Here is a 24,802-nt window from a genome sequence, read left to right as displayed (position 1 = left end):
TAATATTTACCTACTTAACATGTTAATATTTTAAAAGTTTTTTTAGAATTGGTGCCTAAAGTTCCAGTGACGTAGGATGTAAGAAGGACATGCAAAGTAGGGGTGTTTGTCTAGACATTCAGACCTTACAACGAGAAACTGAAAGCATAAGGAGTTGCTAAAAGTAGCTCAGTATGGGGGAGAGAGACTGGAGGCATGACCCCCAGATTATTAATATAATAATATAGCTTACAGTTGATATATAAGTGAAATATATAAAAATTGGACTTCTGTGGCATTACCTGTAAACTGTTTATACAACTGTAACTTTTTTAAAGAACACTTATCCACTATTATTACAGCGTAAACTTTATATAGCGCCCGTCTGTGAACGATAATAAAAGTCATCTGTAAACGTTAGGGTTCAAACGTTTCACCTCATCGCGTGCGGTTTTATGCATTATACTTAACACAAGTTTTTCGTAATCTTTTATTATTATTCCTATTTGAAGTAAAACGACCAGTATCAAAAGATTTGCTGTTTTTTCTTAGTGTATTTGCCTACTGTTTATTAAATATTTAGAAATAAATCGATAAGTGTCACGTGAGTATAGTAATAGACATCACAATAAGTCTGTTCCATGAGAAAAACCACGCGTGCACGTATATTAAATGAGTTTAGTAATAATTTGATATGTTTTAGTTTCGGTACTTTGGAAACGAAGAAAACACCGATACTGTTCAAATTAGCATCATCGTGATTGTTACAATACTAACAGACGTATCTTATTTGTTGATGTTGGTATCTTATTAAGAGTTGTTACTAAACTTTCTAAGTTATAAAGAAATATTTATTTTGTTTTTACTTACAAACCAGCCTAAAATCAGGGGTTCGATTCCCTTTGGTGGACTCGGCAGATAGCCCAATGTGGCTCTGCTATAAGAACACACACACGAACCAGCCACTACGTTACAGCTTCCTTAGTGTTTAAATTCCATACATTTCTGGAGTGCTTCTCGATAAAGGTCATTAGACGGTCCCCGAACAGTAATTGCAAAAGAACTGTAATTTTGTTGACATTGCCCTCCTCCTTCCTCCTCCAGTGGCTCAGAGGTAGGTGTGAAGGGTTATAACGCTAAAATACGGTTTCGATACCTGTAGTGAGCATAGTACAGATAGCCCATTGTGTACCTTTCTGCTTAATAACAAACAGTCAATCAAAAATTGATGATACGTTATTATACTGTAAACAACCAAAGTCATGAAACCACAACTCTGTAAAGAACAATAATTGTAAACGTAATGGACGTGAGCAACTTGTTAAATTTTCTGAAAATATTCGACATGTAAATAACCATGTAGATTTCGTTCACGTTTATCGTATCAAGAAGATTGTTCAACGATTATGAACATAGTGGTGTAATAAGTAGATACACATTGAAACTGGGTATGTTATTACTAAACAACTGTTACTGACTCACACATATTACTTTACTTTTAAATAAGCCATTATTCCTCTTTTCTTTTTTTTTTTATTACAGATCACGAGCTCTCTACAGCAGACCAGTTGATTAACACGTGCCGAATCTCCTCGCGAGCTTTCAACGTTTGTGTTTCCATCTAATTTTGCCATTCTCGTTGATAAGAGATAAGTTACAGTACAAAGAGAATGAAGTTTTAAGAGCCTTGCTGTTTTTAAGTGAACATTTCTTAACCTCTAATATTACAGTTTTAAATTCCAAAGGCCGACGAAATAATAGGCCTAATAAAAGTGATAATAGCTCCTACAAAGTTACATTTATATTGATTCATATATTGTGAAATGACCTATTAGGAATTTCAAAAAGTGTCTTAAGAATAACATTAAAGTTAGATAAGTAATGTTAATAAAACATGCACGCAATGTGATGTGATTATTAATGTTGTTAAGCCTATTGGCTAGCCTCTGCTTTTGTTAGTTTGTTTTCTGATAAGTGGGCAACAGTTTGGACTTTACGGTAAGTCATCCATTGGTCCAACTTGAAACGTTCACTAGCCAAAAATAAATAAATACATAAGGGCTGAAGACGCCCACAAAATAACTCAATTGTAATATTAACTTGTATCAGTGTAGTTACCATAATAATAAACCAGGAAAATAATATTATACTAAGTTACGTTCCCGGGTAGAAACTTCACGTGCCACAGAAGCGACACCTTCTGGTTTACTAAGTTTGTTGTTGTATATTATATATATATTTATGTGCCTACATGTATTGCAATTGGTGTGATTTTCAGTAGTAATAAGTCCGAATAGTTTGTATAAAATTTGCACAATTGGAAATAGTGGCGGCCTCAAGTGGTAAGAAATGTGCAAAAGAAGTCTTAACATTTCTTTTCTTATTTTTCATTCGACCTTAATTCAAGCCAGTTTTAGGGTATTTTGTATTATTCACAAGTGTTTAAACTCAAGTATGTTTGTCCTGACAACAACTCTAAAGGGCGAGTTTCGCGGAGATTCAAACCCGCTACCCGCATATTATGAGTTTAGCGAGGGAGCTAGCAGGCCAGTTTTCTTCAACTTATTCAAGGGTCTTTTTGATATCAAAGAAAATGTATATTTAATGGTAAATACTTTCTTTAACACTATGTTATGTTTGTATGTGATTCATTTTGTTACTACTGTCTGTACGTTCGTCTTTTTCTAACTCTCAACTGTTCTCGTCCCATTGACGTGAAATCTCGCTGTTGGTTAAGTGCCTTACTTCTAGTTAAAAACTAACGGCGGCTATGTGCGTATAGTCCTCGTGTAGCTTTGCCCGAAAATTCCAAAAGAAGCTACTCACTTAGTTTGCGAGGCAGTTCTTGTAGTTGCATATGCACTATAACATTATAATATATTTAAAAAGTTGAGGTGTTGAAGTAACAGTTTCTCATTGAAACTAAAGGGAAATAAAATTATATTATTATAGCTTCCCCCCTTTGAAACGCCCCTTGTCAATCATGCTATGAAGTTACGTCTTTTAGCCCCTCCCACTTTCCTTGTTAGATGCCCATGGTTATATTGCATACGTGATACATATCCCATATGATTTTTATTTTTAAAATATAGAGAGAAAAACCTTCCTCTATCAATTTTTGCCACCTTGTGTTTCGTGTTTTTAATTACGTAAGTGACGGTGTTTATTTTTTTAAAGCATGGTAGTCTGTAATAAGTTATTTAATGTTCGTGGGAAATATCTTCGGTTGCATGTTTTTTCTGCCGTGATTCCAACTTAAACCTTTGTGGTGCATGTGTAGAAGTTGGACAGTTAGCAATGGCTTTACGTGATTGATAAATAGCATGAATATAAATAACAAGGAAAAGAAAATACTTAAAATAAATTATTTTTATGAATATGAGATAAAAAGGTCGTGCACATTTCGACTGTTTAATTATACAACACTTATCCAACAGATGGCGGGACCTGCTTGTCCACCATTTCAAGCTTAAGATGGCTCAAGTGTGAAATTATGAAAGTCACAAATGGCTTTAGGCGACAGAGTAGGAGGTGGGTGGCACGTAACACGTGTTCCCTAAGTTTTCCACAGTAGTAAAGTGTATCTTTTCGAAAATTTAAAATATAACAAAATCGTTGAGACAGCATGTAGAATCTACAAACGTAAAGTGATCATCACTTTCCCTGGTTCGAAGTCATAAACAAACAAGAAAGGTGCCCTTCCAAATTGAAAATGCTTCTTTTACCTGTATAAATATGACATAACATCCAAAACAAGAGACACATCTAGTATCCTATAGTAATTCATGCGTGTTTCAATTGATTTGTCCATCAACTCTTCCCCCCACAGTTCTGGAGCTAGAAAATTACCTTGTTATAATATATGATGTAGCTCCTAAGAATAGGTGTGGAGGGTCACTGCCTCCTTTCCATTTTTGCATTTGTTATACCCTAGTCATTCGTTAACGACACAAATATTGTCCTAATGTTTTTGTTTTGTTTTTGTCGGGTATGGACCCCGCCCCTTGATATAGCTATAAAAGCCATCAAGGTTAATGCCAAACCGTTGTTGGTACACAGGGGCCCTCTGTGAACATAAAGGAGCTCTTGAACTCCCACGGCGGAGCGCGAGTATTTCATCCAAATATTCATAACTAGTAGCAAATGGAATTATAGAAAGTTGTTGATATCAAAACACAAAACTGTGTGGTGTTCCTGTTAAATACGTTATAGAGATACACGATATTTAATATTCCACTATTCATGTAAAACCTAGTATTTATTTCAATAAATTGTTATAAAAGAATATTAAGTTGCTTCAGTGCGTTCACTTGTTGATTTCTGTTATTTTACAAACCTGATGTCTCTATATAACTACATACTAAATGTCAATGTGTGCTGTTTTGTTCTGGTATAGCCCGTAACAAGGAACACATGAATTGGTATGGATAGATTATATCGATTTTTCATTAAGATAATGGTTACAAGAAGTACATATGTGGGTGACAAGAAATACACCAAGTTAAAAAAAAAAAGAAAGTTGAGCATGTGAGTTGATTTAACTTGTTTATTGTTGATCTAAGTTACGAAAAACTAAGATAGATCTGGTACACATTAGTGTAATTATATAAGTAAAATACTGATCTGGTAAATGTTAGTGCAGTTACATAAGAACTAAGATATTGATCCAGTACAGGTGAGTATAGTTACATAAGAACTAAGATATGGATCTAGTACAGATTAGTGCAGTCAAAAAGAACTAAGGTATTGATCTGGTACATATCAGTGCAGCTATATAAGAACTATGGTGTGGATCTTGTACATACAACTGTAGTTATATAAGAACTGAGGTATGGATTTGGTAGAGAGTAGTCCAATTGTATAAGAATTTAAATATAGATCTGATACAGATTAGTGCAATTACATAAGAACTAGTACACAGACTTATAACGCTAAAATATGGGTTTTGATTCTCGCGACGGAACTCGTAGGTATCCCATTATTATTTTACCCTTATAACAAACTAAATCTACAAGTGAATCAGCTTTGATTGAACTGGAAATTACAGCATTTGGTCAGTTATAATTTTTTTCATAATGTTACCTTGTATGTAATTATTTCGCTCCTTGGTGACTCAGGAAAAAATATGAGAGGTTATAACTAAATATCAGGAACAATACTCACGACTGACACAGCACAAATAGCCAGTATTGTATTTCTGGGTTTAGAAACCTGAATTGATTCAGTTTAGAATTATGAACGGATTACTTTTCTGAAATATGCAAATTTAATTATCACCGTGAAGTTCGCACGTGCCTTACGTAAAGGCGGTGAGATGTGAAAAATAAATTATATTGGAAGCTACATTTTTGTCTCCCGTAAACTTCTAAGATTTTCTTTGAGTAATAAATAACGTTTCAGATTCTTCTCGAGGCACAAAGAATAACAAATTCTGGTGGATTTTCAATATTAAACTTGGAATATTTTCTTAGTAATGACACAGGGCTATCAATGACACACCTATCATTTTAAGGTATTTATCAAAATTAAACTGAAATATAATACAAGATAATAAAATTCAATAAGTATACTTCATTTTTAAAATTAAAAAAACCTTTTTTAGCATTTAATATGGAAAATGCGAACACTACGAAATTAGCCTAAATACTAGCTGGTCAAAAGTTTAAGACCATACTGAAACCAAGTGTTAATCGGTAAACACGTAACGAAATTTAATCATTTATGTTCAAGCATTAGCGTTGTCAACATGTCCTGTGATACATTGGGTAAACACATGGCAAAGGCTAACAAGTTGACAGAGGTTTAACGTGGCAGAATTGTCGAGCTGCAAAAGCAATGTTTCTCTCAACGTGTCATCGCTGGTGAAATTGGGCGTAGTAAAACTGCTGTTACGAATTTCTTAAAATACTCTAAGGGATACGGAACGAGAATTTAATGTGCTCGGCCCAAGAAAATTTCGCCGGCGTTGAGCAGGAGGATTCGACGGGTTGTCCGACAAGACACCAGCCGATCGTCGAACCAGATTAAGGCCCTTACGGATGCAGAACGTAGCTCAAGAACAATAAGCCGGCATCTACGAGAGAAAGGCTTTAAAAACCGTAAACGTCTTCAAAGGCCACGCCTCCTTCCACACCACGAAACAGCTCGGTTAAACTTTGCTGAGAAGCACCACACATGGGATATAGAAAAGTGGACGAAGGTTTGGTTCTCTGAGAAAAAATTTAACCTGGATGGTCCAGATAGCTTCCAACGTTACTGGCACGATAAGAATATCCCACTGGGGACATTTTCTACACGACACAGTGGAGGAGGTTCCATCATGATCTGGGGTGCTTTCCTCTTCCATGGAACAATGGGGCGTCAAACAGCAGCTGGCTACATTGGCATGTTATCTCGAGCATCCTTATTGACTGAAGACCCTCGCTTGAGTGGAAATGACTGGATCTTTCAACAGGACAATGCTGCAATCCACAATACCTGTAGGATAAAGGACTTTTTCATGGTGAACAATGTGATTCTTTTGGACTATCCAGAGTGTTCGCCCAAACTGAACCCCACTGAAAATGTTTGTAGGAGGATGGCAAGGGAAGTCTACAGAAATAGTCGTCAATTCCAAACAGTGCATGATCTTTGTGAAGCCATCTTCACCACTTGGAATACTGTTCCAGCCAGCCTTCTGCAAATGCTTATATCGACCATGCCAAAACAAATGTTTGAAGTTATTCGCAACGACAGCCGTGCAACTCACTACTGAGACGTTTTGTTGGGGATTTCCTACCCTGTTTAGGACTTCTTTATGGTATGGTCTTAAACTTTTGACCAGCTAGTATTTAGGCTAATTGCATAGTGTTCACATTTTCCCTATTAAATGCTAAAATAGTTTATTTTTATTTTCCCTTTTATAATTTTCATCTTTCGAAGCTCTACTCAAATAAGTGGTTGAGTCTAACAACGCAAAATGCATATTTTTTCTTTATGTTCATTGGCCTTAAGATTTTGGCCAGCAGTGTATATTGCTGTACAGAAATTGAAGTTTCCCTAACATTTTATGTATAATATATCAGTTCTTCATACATACCTAAGGTTCATTTACAGTAAATTATGATACACTGTAACACACTAAAATTTATTTATCTACCATAAGATAAATGCCTGAAACCCACATTTAAAAGTATATCATGCAAACAAACTTATATTACCAACCAGTGCATTTTACGACTAAGAAATTATAAAAAAATATTGCTAAAGAAAAAGAGTGAATACTTTGTATTTTGTGGTAAAAGTATAAAAAATCCTTAAAATGGGCATAAATATATTTAGCCAACCTTGTAATTTGCATATTTAAAATCTTAAATTGATTTTCATTAACCCTAATACAAAACTGTTTTATGCTCTTCACTATCAGTTGGATCCACGTATTAGATCATTTTCAGCAATTTTACATTGATGAATTCTGGACTGAGCAAAACGTGTCATCTTCGGAGAATACGGTGTAGTTGATATACAATTACTATAGACCAGGAAATTTCCTATTGAACACTTGTAAAAATATTTGAACAGTTGCAACTTCCTCTCCCTAAGTAAGCTCAAGTGGATGATATTAATACAAGACATGTATTAAAAAAATTTCATTCCAGAGTTGATAAATAAGTCTATTTACTAGAATATTCTTAAATTTTTGAATCGTTTGTTAGTAGGCTACACATATGAGGTGCTATTTGGGCATCATGTATTACAATTACGTTAAAAATATAATTTTTTCAGGTGAATAAGATAAAATTGTAATATTTAATAATATAATAGTCATAACACTAATGTCTTAAATATAAAGACACCTGTAAGAGTAATGGCTAAAGTTACTTTTAATATTTCACTATAACACATAACAACTACAGACAATCTGTTAAGATAATTCAAGTATGATATTATTAAACTGATTTCACAAAGGAAAATAATGTTTTATTATCCGAAATGAAATCAATATTAAGAACTCTAAAATCTTTCCACTAAGGCCTAAATTCCACTTCGCACCAAACATGCTTGCCCTTTCAATCGTGGGTTAGTTATAATGTGACAGTAAATCCCACTATTCGTTGGTAAAAGAGTATCCCAAAAGTTTGCTATGGGTGGTAATGACTAGCTGCCTTCCCTCTAGTCTTACACTGCTAAATTATGGATGGCTAGTGCAGATAGCCCTTATAAAGCTTTGTGCGAAATTCAGAAACAAAACAAATCATTTTTTTGAATGAATGTTCAAAAAACATTAAACTTATATTTCCGTTTCTCAATTGCACCATCCAACGATAAAAGTCCCTTGTCTAGTGAGGCACGAATTATAAACAAATCAAATTCTGATAATATTTTTATTTGTTTAAACTTTTAAATTAAGTTTATTATTTCATGGGGGAGTTTCTACTGAAACTCAAATGTCAGAAGTTTCCAGAACCATGACTTAAAACAGCTTTTTTTCCAATATTTCCAGCAGTCAATTTCTACTGCTTATTCCTCACGACTTTCCAGGTTAAAGAGGACCCATGTGAGCCCTTTCAGCCACAAAAAATACAATAAGAAAATATTCTAAATGTCAGTTGCTTACTTACATAAGGTGCTTCAGAATACACTAGGTGACACTAGAACATGTCAATGGCTAGAAAAAAAAAGTTCATCTCTGACAAACTCCCACACAGCCTCCACAAATAAAATGTTCCTTTACAAAGTATTGTTTTCACTCAGAAATATTATACGGTATATTTGACATAACACTAACACATTTCCCAGGACATGGATTTTTAAATATATTATACAATATATCTAACATAACACACTCACACTTCCTAGAACAAGAATTGTTACATTATACAGTATATTTAACATAACACTAACACACTTACTAGAACGTGAATTGTTCAATATATTATACAGTATATCTAACATAACATGAACACACACACTTCCAAGAATCTGGATTGTTAAATACATTGTAACATGACACTCATACACTTCTTAGAACATGGATTGTTAAATACATTGTAACATGACACTCATACACTTTCTCAAAAATGCAGTGTTAAATATATTGTAACATGACCCTAACATACTTCCTAGAACACACAGTGTTAAATATATTGTAACATGGCACTAACACACTTGACAGTATAAGGATTTTTCCTTTGACTGCAGGCTTATGGTCCTCCTTCTGTAGCTTTTAGAGAACAATGAAGAAATAGTAATCCTAGGCTAATAAGTTTCAGTTTAGTTTATGTGATATAAGTTTTTCCTGTGTGAATTTACCACCACTGAGTTATGAGAGCAGCAGTTTACCTGAAGAAAGCTAATTTTTAACACACATTTTGTTTCTGGAACTTTTATTTTATGCATTTTGATATTTATATAGAAGTATTACAATGAATTTAAAAACACAATCTAACAAGAACTAACAATGATATTCAAACAACATCATAAATCTAAACTACCGAAACATTTATCGCTAACTTAATCTGCAATCAATCATAAAATTATGCAGGAAATATGAACTAATATGGTTTCATAAAAACTCATCATAACTCTTCCAAATTTACAAATTATGAGTGTTTTAGTCCAGCAGCTACTTAAGAGAAATCTTGGTATATGGCGACATAAAACAAACACTAGGACAGATGCTCTTGTAAGGCTTATTCTAAACAATTTTTACAATTATTAAACATGTAACTTTTTGAAATGTAAAACTTGTTTTAATAATTTTGATTAAAAATGACCACTTTCAAGAGGTAACCACTGGAACATGTTTGCAGACCAATTTATTAATACATTATGAAACACTGACCCTTACAATGAAGCTTTTGTAAAACTTTTTAAATCAGGTTTAGCATGAACAAAACTGGCAGTATTTAAATGAAACAGATATGTTTCTTTACTCAAGTTTTTGGAACAAATTTAACAAAACAATAAGTATGAAAATAAACACTTGTTTTCACCAGTCTCACTTCAATGAAAAGTTGGAAAGACACTAAGTTGAAGATTGAGGAGATAATAGTGTTAACCATGAAAGACCCAGAAACTCTTCTTTAAATTCTTAAATTTTAGAGACAATTTGCTTTTGGTAACCCTGTCTGTTATTGCTGGCACAGTATTTAATGGTAATATGTGTGGTAGCAAATAAAGCAAGATACAAGACTCAGATGGCATATGATAAAGATGTGTCTACATCAGACATCTTAAACACAACACTGATTTAACTATTTTATGGTCATGTGCTAAATTGTAATTTCTGTCAAACTTTTAACTGTATTGAATTTGTTCTAGTGAAGACATATCTGTATCATATCCTGTATGCAATATGAAGCAGAACAAAGCATTAGACAGTAACAGGGGATTAAACAGGTTGAATGAATTTAGATTTACCACAGCCCAGAGGAGCGTCCACCTGGAGGGTTCTGGATTCTGATGCCAGAGCGAGGACTCTTATCATCGTCAATCTGTGCTCCTGAAACACATGAACAACTATGGTGTTCACAGATCTAATAAAAAGAACTAGTAACATGCAGATATATTTATAGAAATAGAAGTTATATTACACTTAACTATAAGCTAAGGGACTGCATAAAATAGTGCACCCCTGTACTTTTAATTAATATAAATTTGAACTAAACAAAAACACACACATACAGGACAAACAATAAAACTAGGATACAGCTTGGTTTAAATATTTGTTCAGAACAACACAAGGGCTACCTAATCATTTGTAATCCTGAACTTTTAGCTTACAAGAAGGGCAGTTAATCAATAGCATACACTTTTACAATGTACTCACAACCCCAAAGTGTAAAATACAACTGTATTTTATTTAGCAATGAAATGCAAACCACAAGCCCTTAAGTGGACATGTTTGGTGACACCTCTCCTGAAATTATGAATCAAACTACAGAGTATGTATTTTAACATACCAGATAAACATTAATAGCATGAAACTTCATTAACAAGAACTCTGAATTAAAATACTCTGTAGTTTGATGTACCAGATAAACATTAAAAGTGTGACTTGATTATCAATAACTTTTTCACAAAATCATTAGTTTTGAAGTGTTCAACTTCCAATATAACAGTACAGTTGCTACCAATTTATGTGAATGGGAAAACTTAGTACTAACAATATACAAGAACAGTTTTCAGGAACACATATACAACTTAACTGTTGACAAGGGAATTTTCTATCACAACTACTTCTTTTCTAGCAATGTACAGGGTGACCAAAATATAGGTATACAGTTGACAACTGATACTGTATTTAAAGAAATTAAAATAGAAGTACCCAGTAGTACCTGATAATTTATTTAATGGCACACAATACATACCATGGAGTTTTAGGAAAGTTAATCCCACGGGTGTTCCAACTGAAACCCATCCCTCTTCACACAATCTTGGTGTCTACCTACCACAAGTCTGTTTGTTTGATGTGAAGTTATCTTGATTGCACCTCAGTGACCTATCCACTTCTAAGGAAAGTCTTCATCAAGATGATTACTACTCAATACAATTTAATAGATTCAACTGTATAGCTACTTTTGGATCACTCTGTATGATTGTGATAAAATGGAATGATCTAAGACTTGTCAATTTGAACATTAACATCTTGTCAAGAATACAGGTTTCTAATCACTTAAGATAAACACACTCAACCTGTATTGACAACAGAGATATGTCAAATCAAGTATCCTCACAATGATTGTCCATCATGTGTGGTGGAAATAACAATGAAATAATGATGCCTGGTTACAATCTGATGTTGCTAAAAATGATAGAAAATAAATAACAGGTGATGCTGTTGTTCATGGAATTCCATGCAAAGCTACTTTACACTGGCAATACCTAATTTTGAAAATAGAATCAAGAGGGAAAACAATTTGTCAACACTTTCTGTTGACAATTTGTGAGCTACTCTAATTGAATAGTGGGACTTGCCAGACACTCTTATAATACACCACAGTCCAGAATGTTTACTACTGGGTTACCATAATAATACCCAATAGGATTAAAGTTTGTTGGTAGACCAAGAATCATGAACACAACCAAAGTGTCATTTACAATCTCAAGCTTGTTACCGACAGTAAACTTTGTATATGGAAGTACCTTGTTACTAACAGTAAACCTTATATTTGGAAGTACCTCATTACCAACAGTAAATTTTTAAATAGAAGTACCTTGTTACTAACAGTAACTTTATACATATAAGTACCTTGTTATTAACAGTAAATCTTATATCTGGAAGTACCTTGTTACCAACAGTAAACCTCATATATTGAAGTACCTTGCTACTGATAGTAAATCTTATATCTGGAAGTACCTTGCTACTGACAGTAAACCTTATTATACAGTACTTTTATATGCAACTTTATTAATATTTGTAAAATATAGCTTAGATCCAGCATAAATTAAAATAAATATTTAATTACTTTAACTTGTACCAATTTCAGATATTAGATCTGTGTCAAAAACTGTGTTGATGATTCCTGAATATTTTACACCTAGAGGCATAAGTACGAAATAAAGGCATAGATTTGAGGTATGCATTTATACAATAATGTTAAGATCCAAGGTATAGATATATACATCAAAGTTTATATTTGAGGTATATATATAGAGATAATCAAAATTTAAATTACAAAAGAGTTATTTATGTTATTGAAACAAACATTTCATCAATTAATTCCTCTACAATATACATGTTGTATTACTTGTTCTTATATACATAAAAGCTATGAATTATATAACTGGTTCAATGAATGCAGTAACTGTTACACTTTTACGAGTTTCATATGTATATCAGTGAAACATACACTAACACAATTTGTGGTTCATTGTACCTGAAATACTGAATGTTGAGTCCTGAAGGTTACGGGCTCCACTACTGGTCAGAGGGCGTGAATGAAATTCGGTTTGTTGTCTAGCAGGACTAGTGTTTTTCCTGTACTCTTGTCTAGGACCATCTCTTACCATATTATTAACATGGTTTTGGTATGGTTCTCTTTCAACTTTCTGGAGATGTTTAGCCTACATTAAATGAAAGTAAATACGTAAACGAAGGCACTAAAGTCCAGATAACATCTGGAGTGTGCTGAGTGTAATTGTGAAATTATGGATTAGAGGAAACAAAACAGTTCACTTGTTTACTGGAACACCTCATGTTCTTATATACAACTTTCTCAGAATAGAAACAAAAATTACCACCACATTTCACCTGATACTTTATAACTTAGTTCACTGTTTGCAATTTCAATTAACACCGTGTAGGAATTATAGGTACCATATAAGATACATTTATTCCCTCAACTTTGAATCTTTTGTACAGGAAGATTTGTAACATATAACATCAGTTTACAAATATTACCTCTCCTGCCTTGGTTAGATGTGTTATACATCTACATTACCAGCTAACTGAATATTATAACAACAAAACATAGAAAAGTCTAAAACCTAATAAATTCACCAGAAGATTACTTCTTACCAGTAGTTATGTAAACACACATAAACTGATACAGTGCTTTACACTTACACTACTTGTCTCTTCTTACCAGGTTTATACAATAAACTGATTAAATTAAGCCTGAAAACATACTTAAGTTATGGACTGAAAATTTTTCATGAAATACTCTGTAATTCACATAATTTTAATAATCACTTTGTTCACTTAATGTGGTTTGGTTATTGTTGAACACTGCCCACCACAAGTACTGAGACCCAGTCTGAACAACTTGGACAACATTTAACATGGACTTCTTTGACAACTTAATTTTAATTTCATATTTTGTTTATACATCATCTTACACAAAACTTACAATTAATCTTGGCCCCATTCAAGCTTTCTAAATTCACCTGTTATAAAAGCAAGTTTTCTTCCCAGTAGAGTAGTTTTAACTTTCAGTAATTTATCTCTTACTATTTATTGATTGCAATATTACTTTAACTTAACAAACATCCCTCTACACAGCTATTAGTTATTTTGTTTGGATGTAACAGGATTTGTCCTAAAATATTCTTCATAATTGAACTTATTACCACAACATAAAATAAAACAAACATCAAATTATTAGCCTTAGCTCAACCCTTAAATAACATGAATTTTGAAAAATACATTTGAAAAACTCACAAAACTATCTAATGGAACATACCTGATCTCTTTCACTAATGCAAGTGTAGACATAATGAGAATATGGTGGCATAGCAATGAAACGGCCAACACCTTGAGTGACGTGTAGCTAAAGATAAAAAACTCAAGTGTGAAAAACCGTGTCACATTTAGTTGTTAATTCCTGAAATAAGAACTTGAAAAAAGTAAATATTTACTTTCACCTTAAAGAAATAGATATTAATAATAAAATAAGCTAGTAACGCTCTCTACTTGTCCAGTTAATTCATCAGTTTTTATATTATTGTCCTGAAACTCAGGTCATGGAAATAACTATGCATGTTTAGAAAAATTATTAGCATTAATAAGTTATTCAATAGAATGTTTCCGTAGTGTGAATGTCAAGTATAATAAACCCAAATAATCATAAGTGTTAAAAACTTACCCTTGTGGTTTAATGACACAAATAATAAGGTTATACTGGCTTGGTTTTGACACAAATAGTAAGATTAACCTGGCTAAGTTTTGGCAAAAATAATAAAGTGACACTGGCCAAGTTTTGACACACATAATAAGGTTACACAGACTGAGTTTTGACACAAATAAGGTGACAATGGCAGGGTTTTCTGTTTATAACCAGTTTTATATTTCAAGTCATAAGTGAAAATAAAAGCTAGAAAATAACTGCAAGACTGCACTAACAAGACTGCAAGATAGCTGTTGATATTTTCTAAATAAATAGGTTTGTATGTGTAACTTCTGATTGGTTAAGTATTGCACACAATTATTTATTTGAAAAAATTGTATTTTGACACAAATCTACCACTTTGGTATTTTTTAACACTTGGAGGCACCAAATTAGAAACTATTTCCCAGTATGAGTAATTTGTAATTTTAAAAGAAGGTAAATTATATGATGATGTAAGTAGGACTACATTTTTCAAAATATGTTGAAACTTTCTTATAAACAATGCCAAACAACTGAAGCCAAAAACCAAAGATAAATTTAAAGAAACAGTACTGTTGGGATTTCTAAACAGTTCATCTTCAAGTAAAAATAAAAATAATCTATCTCACCTGTCCTTCTTCAACTACAAGTCGGCCCTGGGAGATAACATACATGGGTACACCATGACACTTCATGCCTTCAAAAATATTGAAGTCTGTATTATGGTGATGAGTCTTGGCTGAGATGGTGCGTGATTGATCCGAATCCCATATCACAATGTCTGCATCAGATCCAACTTGGATTCTTCCCTAAAATGTCATTTAATAGTTTTAAACTTTTTTAACATCAAATGCCTACAAATATGTATTTTATGTTTGAGTGTACCATTATATTATCAAACATTATATATGTTATTTATTTCTCTACAGAATTTGTTCTCTGACAAAGAGACATCAACAAACATAACATTTGAGGTACAAGTCCTTAATTAATGTACATGATCATGTCTTCTTGTTAAATAGAAAACAGAAATAAATTTATCTTTCCAAACTTCATTTTGTTCATACATTAAATGGGTTCCACTTTAAAAGCAAACAATGCAGCATTCTTTATCATGTTTATAAATTGTTGTTTGTCGATTAGCAAACATATATTTTACATTTGGGTGCACCATTAGGAATATCAAAATCAATTAATAAATAACTATTACAAACCATATCTTCATTAAAAATAATACCGTATATTGTACTACAATGTAATAAAATATATTTACACATTTCAGAAGTGTTAGACAAATTTTAAGATAAATTTCTGAATGTATCAAACTTCTGATAAGTTGTAGTAGGTTAACATTCTATAGTCTATCAATACTTTAACATACCACTGTAGAATGAATTACATTAAGCTTTTTATAGAGCAATCAAGTCCAAGTGAATAATTTATTTTGTGTCATATTTGATAGAAATACTTCAATTCTTGTGTATGAAAACAGGTCATGATCTTTCTATCAGAGAATACCTAAACCTAGTATCACTAACTCTAGCATGCTCTCTCTACCAGAGCACACCTAAACCTATTATCACCAACCATAACATGCTCACTCTGTCAGAACAGACCTAAACCAAGTATTACTTGCCCTAATGTGGTCTCTCTATCTGAGCAGACCTAAATCTGCTGTAAATTACTAGCACTAGCATGGTCTCTCTATTGAAGGAGGCCTAAACCTAGTATTACTAGCTCTAATATGGTCTCTCTATCAGAGCAGACCTAAACCTACTATTACTACTCCTAACATGCTTACTTTATCAGAGCAGACCCAAACCTAGTATGAATAGCCCTAACATGGTTTCTGCATCAGAGCAGACCTAAATCTACTATTACTAGCCCTAACATGTTCACTCTTATCACAACAGACCTAAATCTAATAATACTAAACCTAACATGGGCTCTCTTATCAGAGCAGACCTAAATCTAGTAATACTAGCCCTAACATGATCTCTATCATTATTTGCTTATCACCAGATTGTTTTCCACCATCTGAATGAACAACACAATGGTCTAATATAATTTGTATATCAATAATCTTACTTATGTTTAAAGAGACCACTCATTCTAATAATATTTGTCTGTTTTTGTCCCATTTGAATAAATTACCTTTTACTGTAAAAAACAAGCTCATTAAAAGAAAGTTAACCTATGGAAATAAATGTAAGTACACATGAGTGGATAATTAAGTCTAAAATAAAAATATGCACACCCAAAGTTTCAAATTACTTACCTTTTGTGGATAAATGTTAAAAATTTTGGCAGCATTTGTACTAGTAACAGCCACAAACTTACAAGGATCTAGCCTGCCTGTCATCTATTAAAAAAAGAAAAGTGAAAATTGCTTTTCTTCTTAATAAAACAAAATTTACAGGGGAAAAACAAATAATCAATATCCTCTCATACATACTTAAAAACATCAAGAATAAAAAATTTTAACCTTAGAACTACTAATACTGGACACCATCATATTAACCTTAGAACTACTAACACTGGACAGCATCATATTAACCTTAATATCATCAATACTGAACATCATCATATTAACCTTAGAACTACCAATAATGGACACCATCATATTAACCTTAAAATCATCAATACTGAACATCATCATATTAACCTTAGAACTACTGATACTGTACACCATCATATTAACCTTAAAATCATCAGTACTGAACAGCATTATATTAACTATACACACTGAACTAAGACCATGTTTACTGAAATTCTACACTCTAAACTAAGACAATGTTCACGGAAATTCTACACACTGAACTAAGACAATGTTTACCAAAATTCTATACACTGAACTAAGACACTGTAAACTAAACTTCTACACACAGAACTAAGACACTGTTTACTGAACTTCTATATATTGAACTAAGACACTGTTTACTGAACTTCTACACACCAAACAAATACAATGTTTACCAAAATTCTATACACTGAACTAAGACACTGTTTACTGAACTTCTATATATTGAACTAAGACACTGTTTACTGAACTTCTACACACCAAACAAATACAATGTTTACCAAAATTCTATACACTGAACTAAGACACTGTAAACTAAACTTCTACACACAGAACTAAGACAATGTTTACTGAACTTCTATACATTGAACTAATACAATGTTTACCAAAATTCTATACACTGAACTAAGACATTGTTAAGTATTATTTCAGTTGTAGTTAATTCCTAATATATTATGTTTCATAGATGTTTTCAAGTATTCAATACAATCTTTGGTATCACAAATTTTGATAGGAATTTTTACTTCAATTATTCAGTTATGCTATAATGTCCTTAGTTCAACGTAATCCTTCAACCCTTAATGTACAGAGTACAATAAAGTAACAAAGTGTATCCAAGGTTGCAGAACAATTGCCCGAATGAGTAGGATGTTGCTAAGGTTTGGAAATATTATTTTAAAGCCGACAAGACAATACCATATCAGTTATCCCAACAAAATTATCAAATGTTGGTATAATGTCAGTGTATATAAAATGAAATATATAGAATGAATTTTAATTTATTAAATGTTATCATCACCAATACATCACATTGTTTGAGAATCCAATGGTATCCAAGTGACATATAAATGTATACTATAATAAAAATGTAAAGATCTGTATATGTACATACAACTCCTTTTTCCCAAACTACAGACATTCTGTCCTCAACACCATTTACACCGTTTGGGATCTTGGTGAAGTCACTGGCACCCAGAGCTTTTTGGTTTGCACTGAAAGTGCAGTTGTCTGAACCCGTCACCTGTAATTCACCAGTAAAAACAACACAAAGATATCATTTCTCATGTTCTAATCTAACAAAGCTCCTGGGGTTAAGTGCACTTTATACAGTCACAGGCCTCATGCTGCCCTTAGAATTAAGTCTTCCCTCACTAATTACACTCAACACAGTCTAGTGATAAGTCCAAGTTACCCAATACTACAATATTTAATATAACCAACAGTCTAGTGATAACTCCAAGTTACCCAATACCACAATATTTAATATAACCAACAGTCTAATGATAACACCCAGTTATCCAATACCACAATATTTAATATAACCAACAGTCTAATGATAACACCCAGTTACCCAATACCACAATATTTAATATAACCAACAGTCTAATGATAACACCCAGTTACCCAATACCACAATATTTAATATAACCAACAGTCTAATGATAACACCCAGTTACCCAATACCACAATATTTAATATAACCAACAGTCTAATGATAACACCCAGTTACCCAATACCACAATATTTAATATAACCAACAGTCTAATGATAATACCCAGTTACCCAATACCACAATATTTAATATAACCAACAGTCTAATGATAACACCCAGTTACCCAATACCACAATATTTAATATAACCAACAGTCTAATGATAACACAGTTACCCAATACTACAATATTTAATGTAACCAATGGTCTAATGATAACACAGTTACCCAATACCACAATATTTAATATAACCAACAGTCCAATGATAACACCCAGTTACCCAATACCACAATATTTAATATAACCAACAGTCTAATGATAACACCCAGTTACCCAATACCACAATATTTAATATAACCAATAGTCTAATGATAACACCCAGTTACCCAATACCACAATATTTAATATAACCAACAGTCTAATGATAACACCCAGTTACCCAATACCACAATATTTAATATAACCAACAGTCTAATGATAACACCCAGTTACCCAATACTACAATATTTAATGTAACCAACAGTCTAATGATAACAGCCAGTTACCCAATACTACAATATTTAATGTAACAAGTAGGATGGTAAATTCAACCATAGACAAAATTTATACAGCACCTCTGTTTAATACATTTGGTTTGGTTTGAATTTCTTGCAAAGCTACATAAGAGTTACCTGTGCTAGCCATCCTTATTTTAGCATGAAATATACAAGTTTAGAATATATAGTTAGTTAAGTTTATTCCATAAGTAGTTTATAATATATCTTTAGTCAAGTCTATTTCATAACTAGTTCAGAATACACCTTTCGTCATTACAATAAAAATAAATGCTGTAATGTTATTATTTCTAAAGCAAAGTACAAACATACTCCAATACAGAGGGATTACAAATGATAAAACAAAGAAATAAAAGTTTTAGTGCTTTTGAGAATCAATTTATCTTTCATGAAATGTTTATAAGGAAGAAGATATCAATCTTTGTAATATTATACAGATCACCATCTAAAGTAAGTATACTTATCTGGCCAGCATATCCATCAAGCACCCAGGAGTTGATGGGTCAGGTCTTAATGGTGGAGACAAAACATGTCCAGCAGCATGAAACCAAGATTTGTTGAAATAATGTGTTCCATCTGTACCCAGTCCAGCAGCAATTGGTTCTCCAAACACTATACAGCCTACAAAAATACATTATAACAAACTATAAACACAGGCTTTCCCTGAACATTATACAATATGCAAAAATATTGGCTTTACCTAAACATTGTATAGCATAGAAAATATATATAAACACAAAAAATAAAATTAGGTCTTCCTTAAACACTGTGTAGCCTAGAAAATATATATCATTACAAACTATAAATACATGCTTTCCTTAAATGTTATCCAGCCTACAAAGAGTGCCAATACAACAAATCACGTTAAGCTTATATTCGCATGATTGGCACATGTGCATGTTTTTCATTATGGGATTTCAAGCTATTTTTTTGTCTCTAAAATTACACTACTATTCTACACCTAATACAAATACTCTGTATATCTTTATCTTCTGGATGTTCGAGGCCAAGCATTTAGAGGAGAATGGTATAAGAACATATGTAAACAAATGTACGACATCTCAGATACCAGACACTAAATTCTTACCTTCTTCCCTTTTTCTGGCAATAACTTTTGCTGCATTCTTGCTCATCACATTCACAATATAAAGTGGGCAATTGAGTTGATTTGCTAGAACTATAGCCCTGTTGGTCGCTTCAGCTTCCACCTGCAGATTGAAATATATGTTAAACTGATAAAACCAATATACATAGAAAATACAGCAGTGAAATCAAGTATACATACACATATTAATTAAGGATAAATCTAATAAATAAAAGCCCTTGGTGGGAAAGTTGTAAGTCTTTGGATTTACGATGCTTTTATCAGGGGTCCAATATCCCAAGGTAGACACAGTAGCTAGCCCAATGTGGCTTTGTGATAACAAACAACACATACACTAATAAATAATTTTGAAATAAGATAATCAGTGATGACAAGAAAACCCACTTGTAGAGAAAAATATATATGTAAAAGAAGGTCGAAACGTTGCTTGCTCCTCTACATAAACATTTTCTCAACCTAAACCAGCTGTTTTTACATATATATTTTTGAAATAAGATATTTTTTATTTTAAAAACATATTATTTGTATGAATGTTTACAGACAGAATAACTTCACTTTGAGTTAACAACCAGGCAGGTAACTATATCTATGAGTGGCAAATCATATTTAATGTTTACAATATCTCAATGTATAATAACTTATACTTCCATAAAAGGTCATAAAGCTATGTCCTCCAGTTGGACAGCAATAAGATTATGGACTTAACAATGCTAAAATCCAGGATTCCTTTCTCCACAGAAGACGATAACCTAATGTGGGTTTACTCAAAAGACAGCATAAAGTGGTAAATGTTTTTCTTACTGGTTACTAATGTCCATAAATAGCCAAGTGATCTAGAATATTTCTCTTTATGCAGTAACTTTTAAGACTTTAGGAATTGTATCTCACATATTTCAAAGTAAATAAAAATATGGCATACAAATATTAAAAGTACAGTTTAATGTTTTAAATATTAGCACTAATAAGTAGCAATGTCTCAAGAATATGTAACAGTAATGATAAGTTTGGTCAGCGAAACAAGTAATATATAGGTAACCACACAACTAACAGAGATATAGCAAAGTAAAATATCAGGTTATAAATTCAAGAAGCTGTGAGAATTTATAAAGATTGTTAGCTGAAACAAGTTACCTTCTAATATGACAAATTTATAACCTCTTCTTTTAACAAAGTTCACTGTAAACATAATTTGAAACTTGGGTTACTGTGCACGAATGGTACAAGTTAGATACACCTTTCTATAACCCGTACAATACTTTTAAAGTAAGTTTTTTGAAACAGCAAATCCTGACTAACACAAATGTAAGATAAATTCCAGGTTTGTCAAAACTAATTTTGAATATTTATATAATATAATATATATATATACACATCACATAACAAGAGCATTTTCTTTATACAAAACACTAAACAATGAATTAAAGTAATATTTATGTCCAATCCTTCTACATTAATTAGGTTTCTGTTGTCAGATTAATACTAGAACTTAATCTAACCTAACACTTAAATATCTAATAATAAAATGAAACACAACACATTTAACACATCAACAACACTTAACGCTTCATTTCAAGTGCAATGTTAATGTCTAGTTAGTCTATATATCTAATTAACTGTTACATTAGAACACTAACCTCCTCTGTTCTGCTGTATATATGTCCTTCAGGACCAGTGATACCCTTGTCCAAAAGTTTCTTCTGATTCTGTGAGAAGAATTAAAGGTATGAACCAACAAAGTAAACTGTATAATAAATGTCTCAAACTCTCTTATACAAGAATAGATGATTTTCATCAAACAATCAATATAGAATATGTTGATAAATTAAGAAGGAACAAAATGATCAGTTTAAGACAGTATTAATTAAAAATAAAATATAAGTTTTGTCAAGGAAGAAGAAACACAAAAAATGTAATAAAGAAATCCCAATTATTAAATTTAGTTTAATTGGTAAAAATACTTAAAACATTTGGTGTAAGACTAGGGAAAAACTGTTCATTTGTCACTGACTGCTAAATAAATAAACATTAGGTGCTGGAAAGTGGAGGGCACCAAAATGTCCTTAAATTGTCCAATCCACTCAGCATTCTCATTTAAAATTAAAGTGATTTACAGCTTAAACAAAGTCATAAGCATGGTAAAAACCAATAGTTAAGCTAATATTAAATCTAGCATCCTGTTCCTATCAATCACTTTATTATGTTTGATTTGTTAATCCAGGAACTTGCTACTTCACCACAGCCTCGATTTCTTTTGTCTTCCATGGACTACCTCGCCATCTTTCAAGATACTTTTACAATCAGCCAAGCCAGCTCTCCTACTCTACTTTCCATCCTGTCTCACATTTCTCAAAGCTTTTCCCCATCTTTTTTTAAGGCTACTGTTAATTTACAACCACTTCAAGTAATTTGGTATCTATCACATCCTCAAATAATACCATTATTCTTTCTGAGTAGAACCAAATCTTAATGCCATTAGCAGAGCTGAAGAGAAACAAACATTTCTGAGTGCCCCAGTTGTCTCACAAGCCCCTTTGTGGCTTGGGAAATATAAAACCAAAACCACTGTCAAGTTAGTTAATTAGCATGCCTGACCCCCTTGGCTTTAACTTTTTAAACCTATAATATTTTTCACATTCTGCCAAAATTATTTTCATGAGATCTTAATAATTATCATCATATGGACAATAACATGGCTTGGATTAGTTTTCAGCCAAAGAGAAACGACCACTATCTGATGTGTAAATTGGGAATTTTGGCTAGATAATGGCAGTATCCATATGAATTTAAGGAGTTATGGGAATGAAACATATCTTATCAGAAAGAAGGTTAATTCTTGAACATGGACTTTTTTAATAAACAACAAACATAACTTACTTCATATATTATATCTCCATTTTCTGCATGAACTTGTGCTATTGCCCCTAAAGCTTTGCATATCTTAAATACTTCAATCAGATGATCATCTTGTAGCATGTAAACATTTTTGTACGCCATGTGCATCTTAAATGAATTTATACCTAGAAGAAACAAATATCTGATAAATTTCAGTTTAAGAGATTAAAGTTTCTAATATACTCCTTGAATACAGCAGGAGAGAAAAAATTACACAATTTTTACTTTAAAGGCCAATTTATGTCTATTATAATTTTGATATAAATCCTATTTTTATATATTTGAAGAAAAGGTATAATATAAGTTTTCCTTCCACTCAATCTTCTACATTTATAATGTTGATAATAAAAATATTTTAATTTTAATGTGTGGAATATATGTTTGCACCTCTTGGAAACACAGCAGTGAATCCAACAGTTTCTTCAAGAGCAAATATTCAAGTTATGTATATATATATTAACATACGTATATTAAGAGTACCCAGGTAATGAGCTAGCAACAAACACCATCTAATTTTCAAACCTACAGTATTCTGAATTAAGGAATGTATCTGGATTTATAAATTGAATGTAAGATAATCCATATGTTCAATATTAATTTATCTTCTTTTTGGAAGCACAGTACATTAATGAAACAATCACTTCAGTTTTTATTACATCAGGACATTTGTCACATTTTCAGCATTACAAACAATGTTATCATAAACCACCCATACTATAAGTCTTTGTAAATGTTAACACAAACAAAGAAATTTTTAGCAGTTTCTCTAATGCACCAGCAAGGACAGACAAGAAAATGTCCACCCACAACTGGAACAGAATATTACTATTGTATCAACCTGAAAGCTACACATGTGCTTATCAGATTGAGTTGGATTGATTCTGTAGTAATATTCACTGATCTTACAAGACAAACACACACAGTAGAAAGAATATGTGTCAACATTTACATCAAAAAGTGGTAAACAAAATACCTAAACATTTCAATCAGTGGACTACACTTTTAAGATTAATTAATCATATCTGGCTTAGTGCCCAACTACAAATAAAATATAAATGACAACAAAATCTTATTCATTCTACTCTTTATTTTCAGGTTATCTAGAGCTACCTATAGACAGATGTACATTTACAATGTAGCCATATTTTCAATGCACAAGTACCATGCCTTCTAAATACTCACGGCTTACATTGAACCAGTTAAAAATTAAACTTGAAAAGCATGGTTGTGCTACCATAATGTAGGTTATTCAACCATATATGGCAGTGTTTTGTGAAAATACTGTGGTTGATAATGTTCTCAAGTGTTACTACTGACATTCAAATTTAGTAATCTGTGTCATGAGAATATCTTGTCTTTAGGTTTATGACACACAAGCTACTTAAGAACAATGTGTTGTTGAAAGTTTGAT

At 32.2% G+C, this 24,802-nt stretch overlaps 2 protein-coding genes across 15 annotated transcripts in view; one reads left to right on the top strand and one right to left on the bottom strand.

The window, feature by feature from the left end:
* The window catches only part of LOC143239872 (ceramide phosphoethanolamine synthase-like), a 62,707-nt gene extending 58,441 nt beyond the window's left edge, over positions 1-4,266 (top strand). For 11 of the 13 annotated variants that reach the window (XM_076481469.1, XM_076481475.1, XM_076481471.1 and 8 more), the window contains one exon: positions 1,522-4,266. In XM_076481469.1, the coding sequence (XP_076337584.1) occupies positions 1,522-1,551 (30 nt within the window). In that variant the 3' untranslated portion in view covers positions 1,552-4,266. Of the gene's footprint in view, positions 1-37 lie in introns of all 13 variants that reach the window. The other 2 variants (XM_076481477.1, XM_076481476.1) reach the window with 1 other exon arrangement.
* A 5,061-nt stretch (positions 4,267-9,327) lies between these two features.
* LOC143239871 (dihydropyrimidinase-like) overlaps positions 9,328-24,802 on the bottom strand; it is a 28,577-nt gene continuing 13,102 nt past the window's right edge. For both annotated transcript variants that reach the window (XM_076481465.1, XM_076481464.1), the window contains exons 6-15: positions 23,374-23,516; positions 22,134-22,202; positions 20,482-20,602; positions 19,859-20,015; positions 18,242-18,383; positions 16,828-16,911; positions 15,179-15,358; positions 14,145-14,231; positions 12,840-13,026; positions 9,328-10,462 (exon numbers count right to left, since the gene is read on the bottom strand). In XM_076481465.1, the coding sequence (XP_076337580.1) occupies positions 10,377-10,462; positions 12,840-13,026; positions 14,145-14,231; positions 15,179-15,358; positions 16,828-16,911; positions 18,242-18,383; positions 19,859-20,015; positions 20,482-20,602; positions 22,134-22,202; positions 23,374-23,516 (1,256 nt within the window). In that variant the 3' untranslated portion in view covers positions 9,328-10,376. The remainder of the gene's footprint in view (positions 10,463-12,839; positions 13,027-14,144; positions 14,232-15,178; positions 15,359-16,827; positions 16,912-18,241; positions 18,384-19,858; positions 20,016-20,481; positions 20,603-22,133; positions 22,203-23,373; positions 23,517-24,802) is intronic.

Source organism: Tachypleus tridentatus, chromosome 13 (assembly GCF_004210375.1).
Source record: "Tachypleus tridentatus isolate NWPU-2018 chromosome 13, ASM421037v1, whole genome shotgun sequence".
Taxonomy (NCBI): domain Eukaryota; kingdom Metazoa; phylum Arthropoda; class Merostomata; order Xiphosura; family Limulidae; genus Tachypleus; species Tachypleus tridentatus.
Note: the sequence above shows the minus strand (reverse complement) of the source record. Positions and strands in the feature narration are given on the sequence as shown.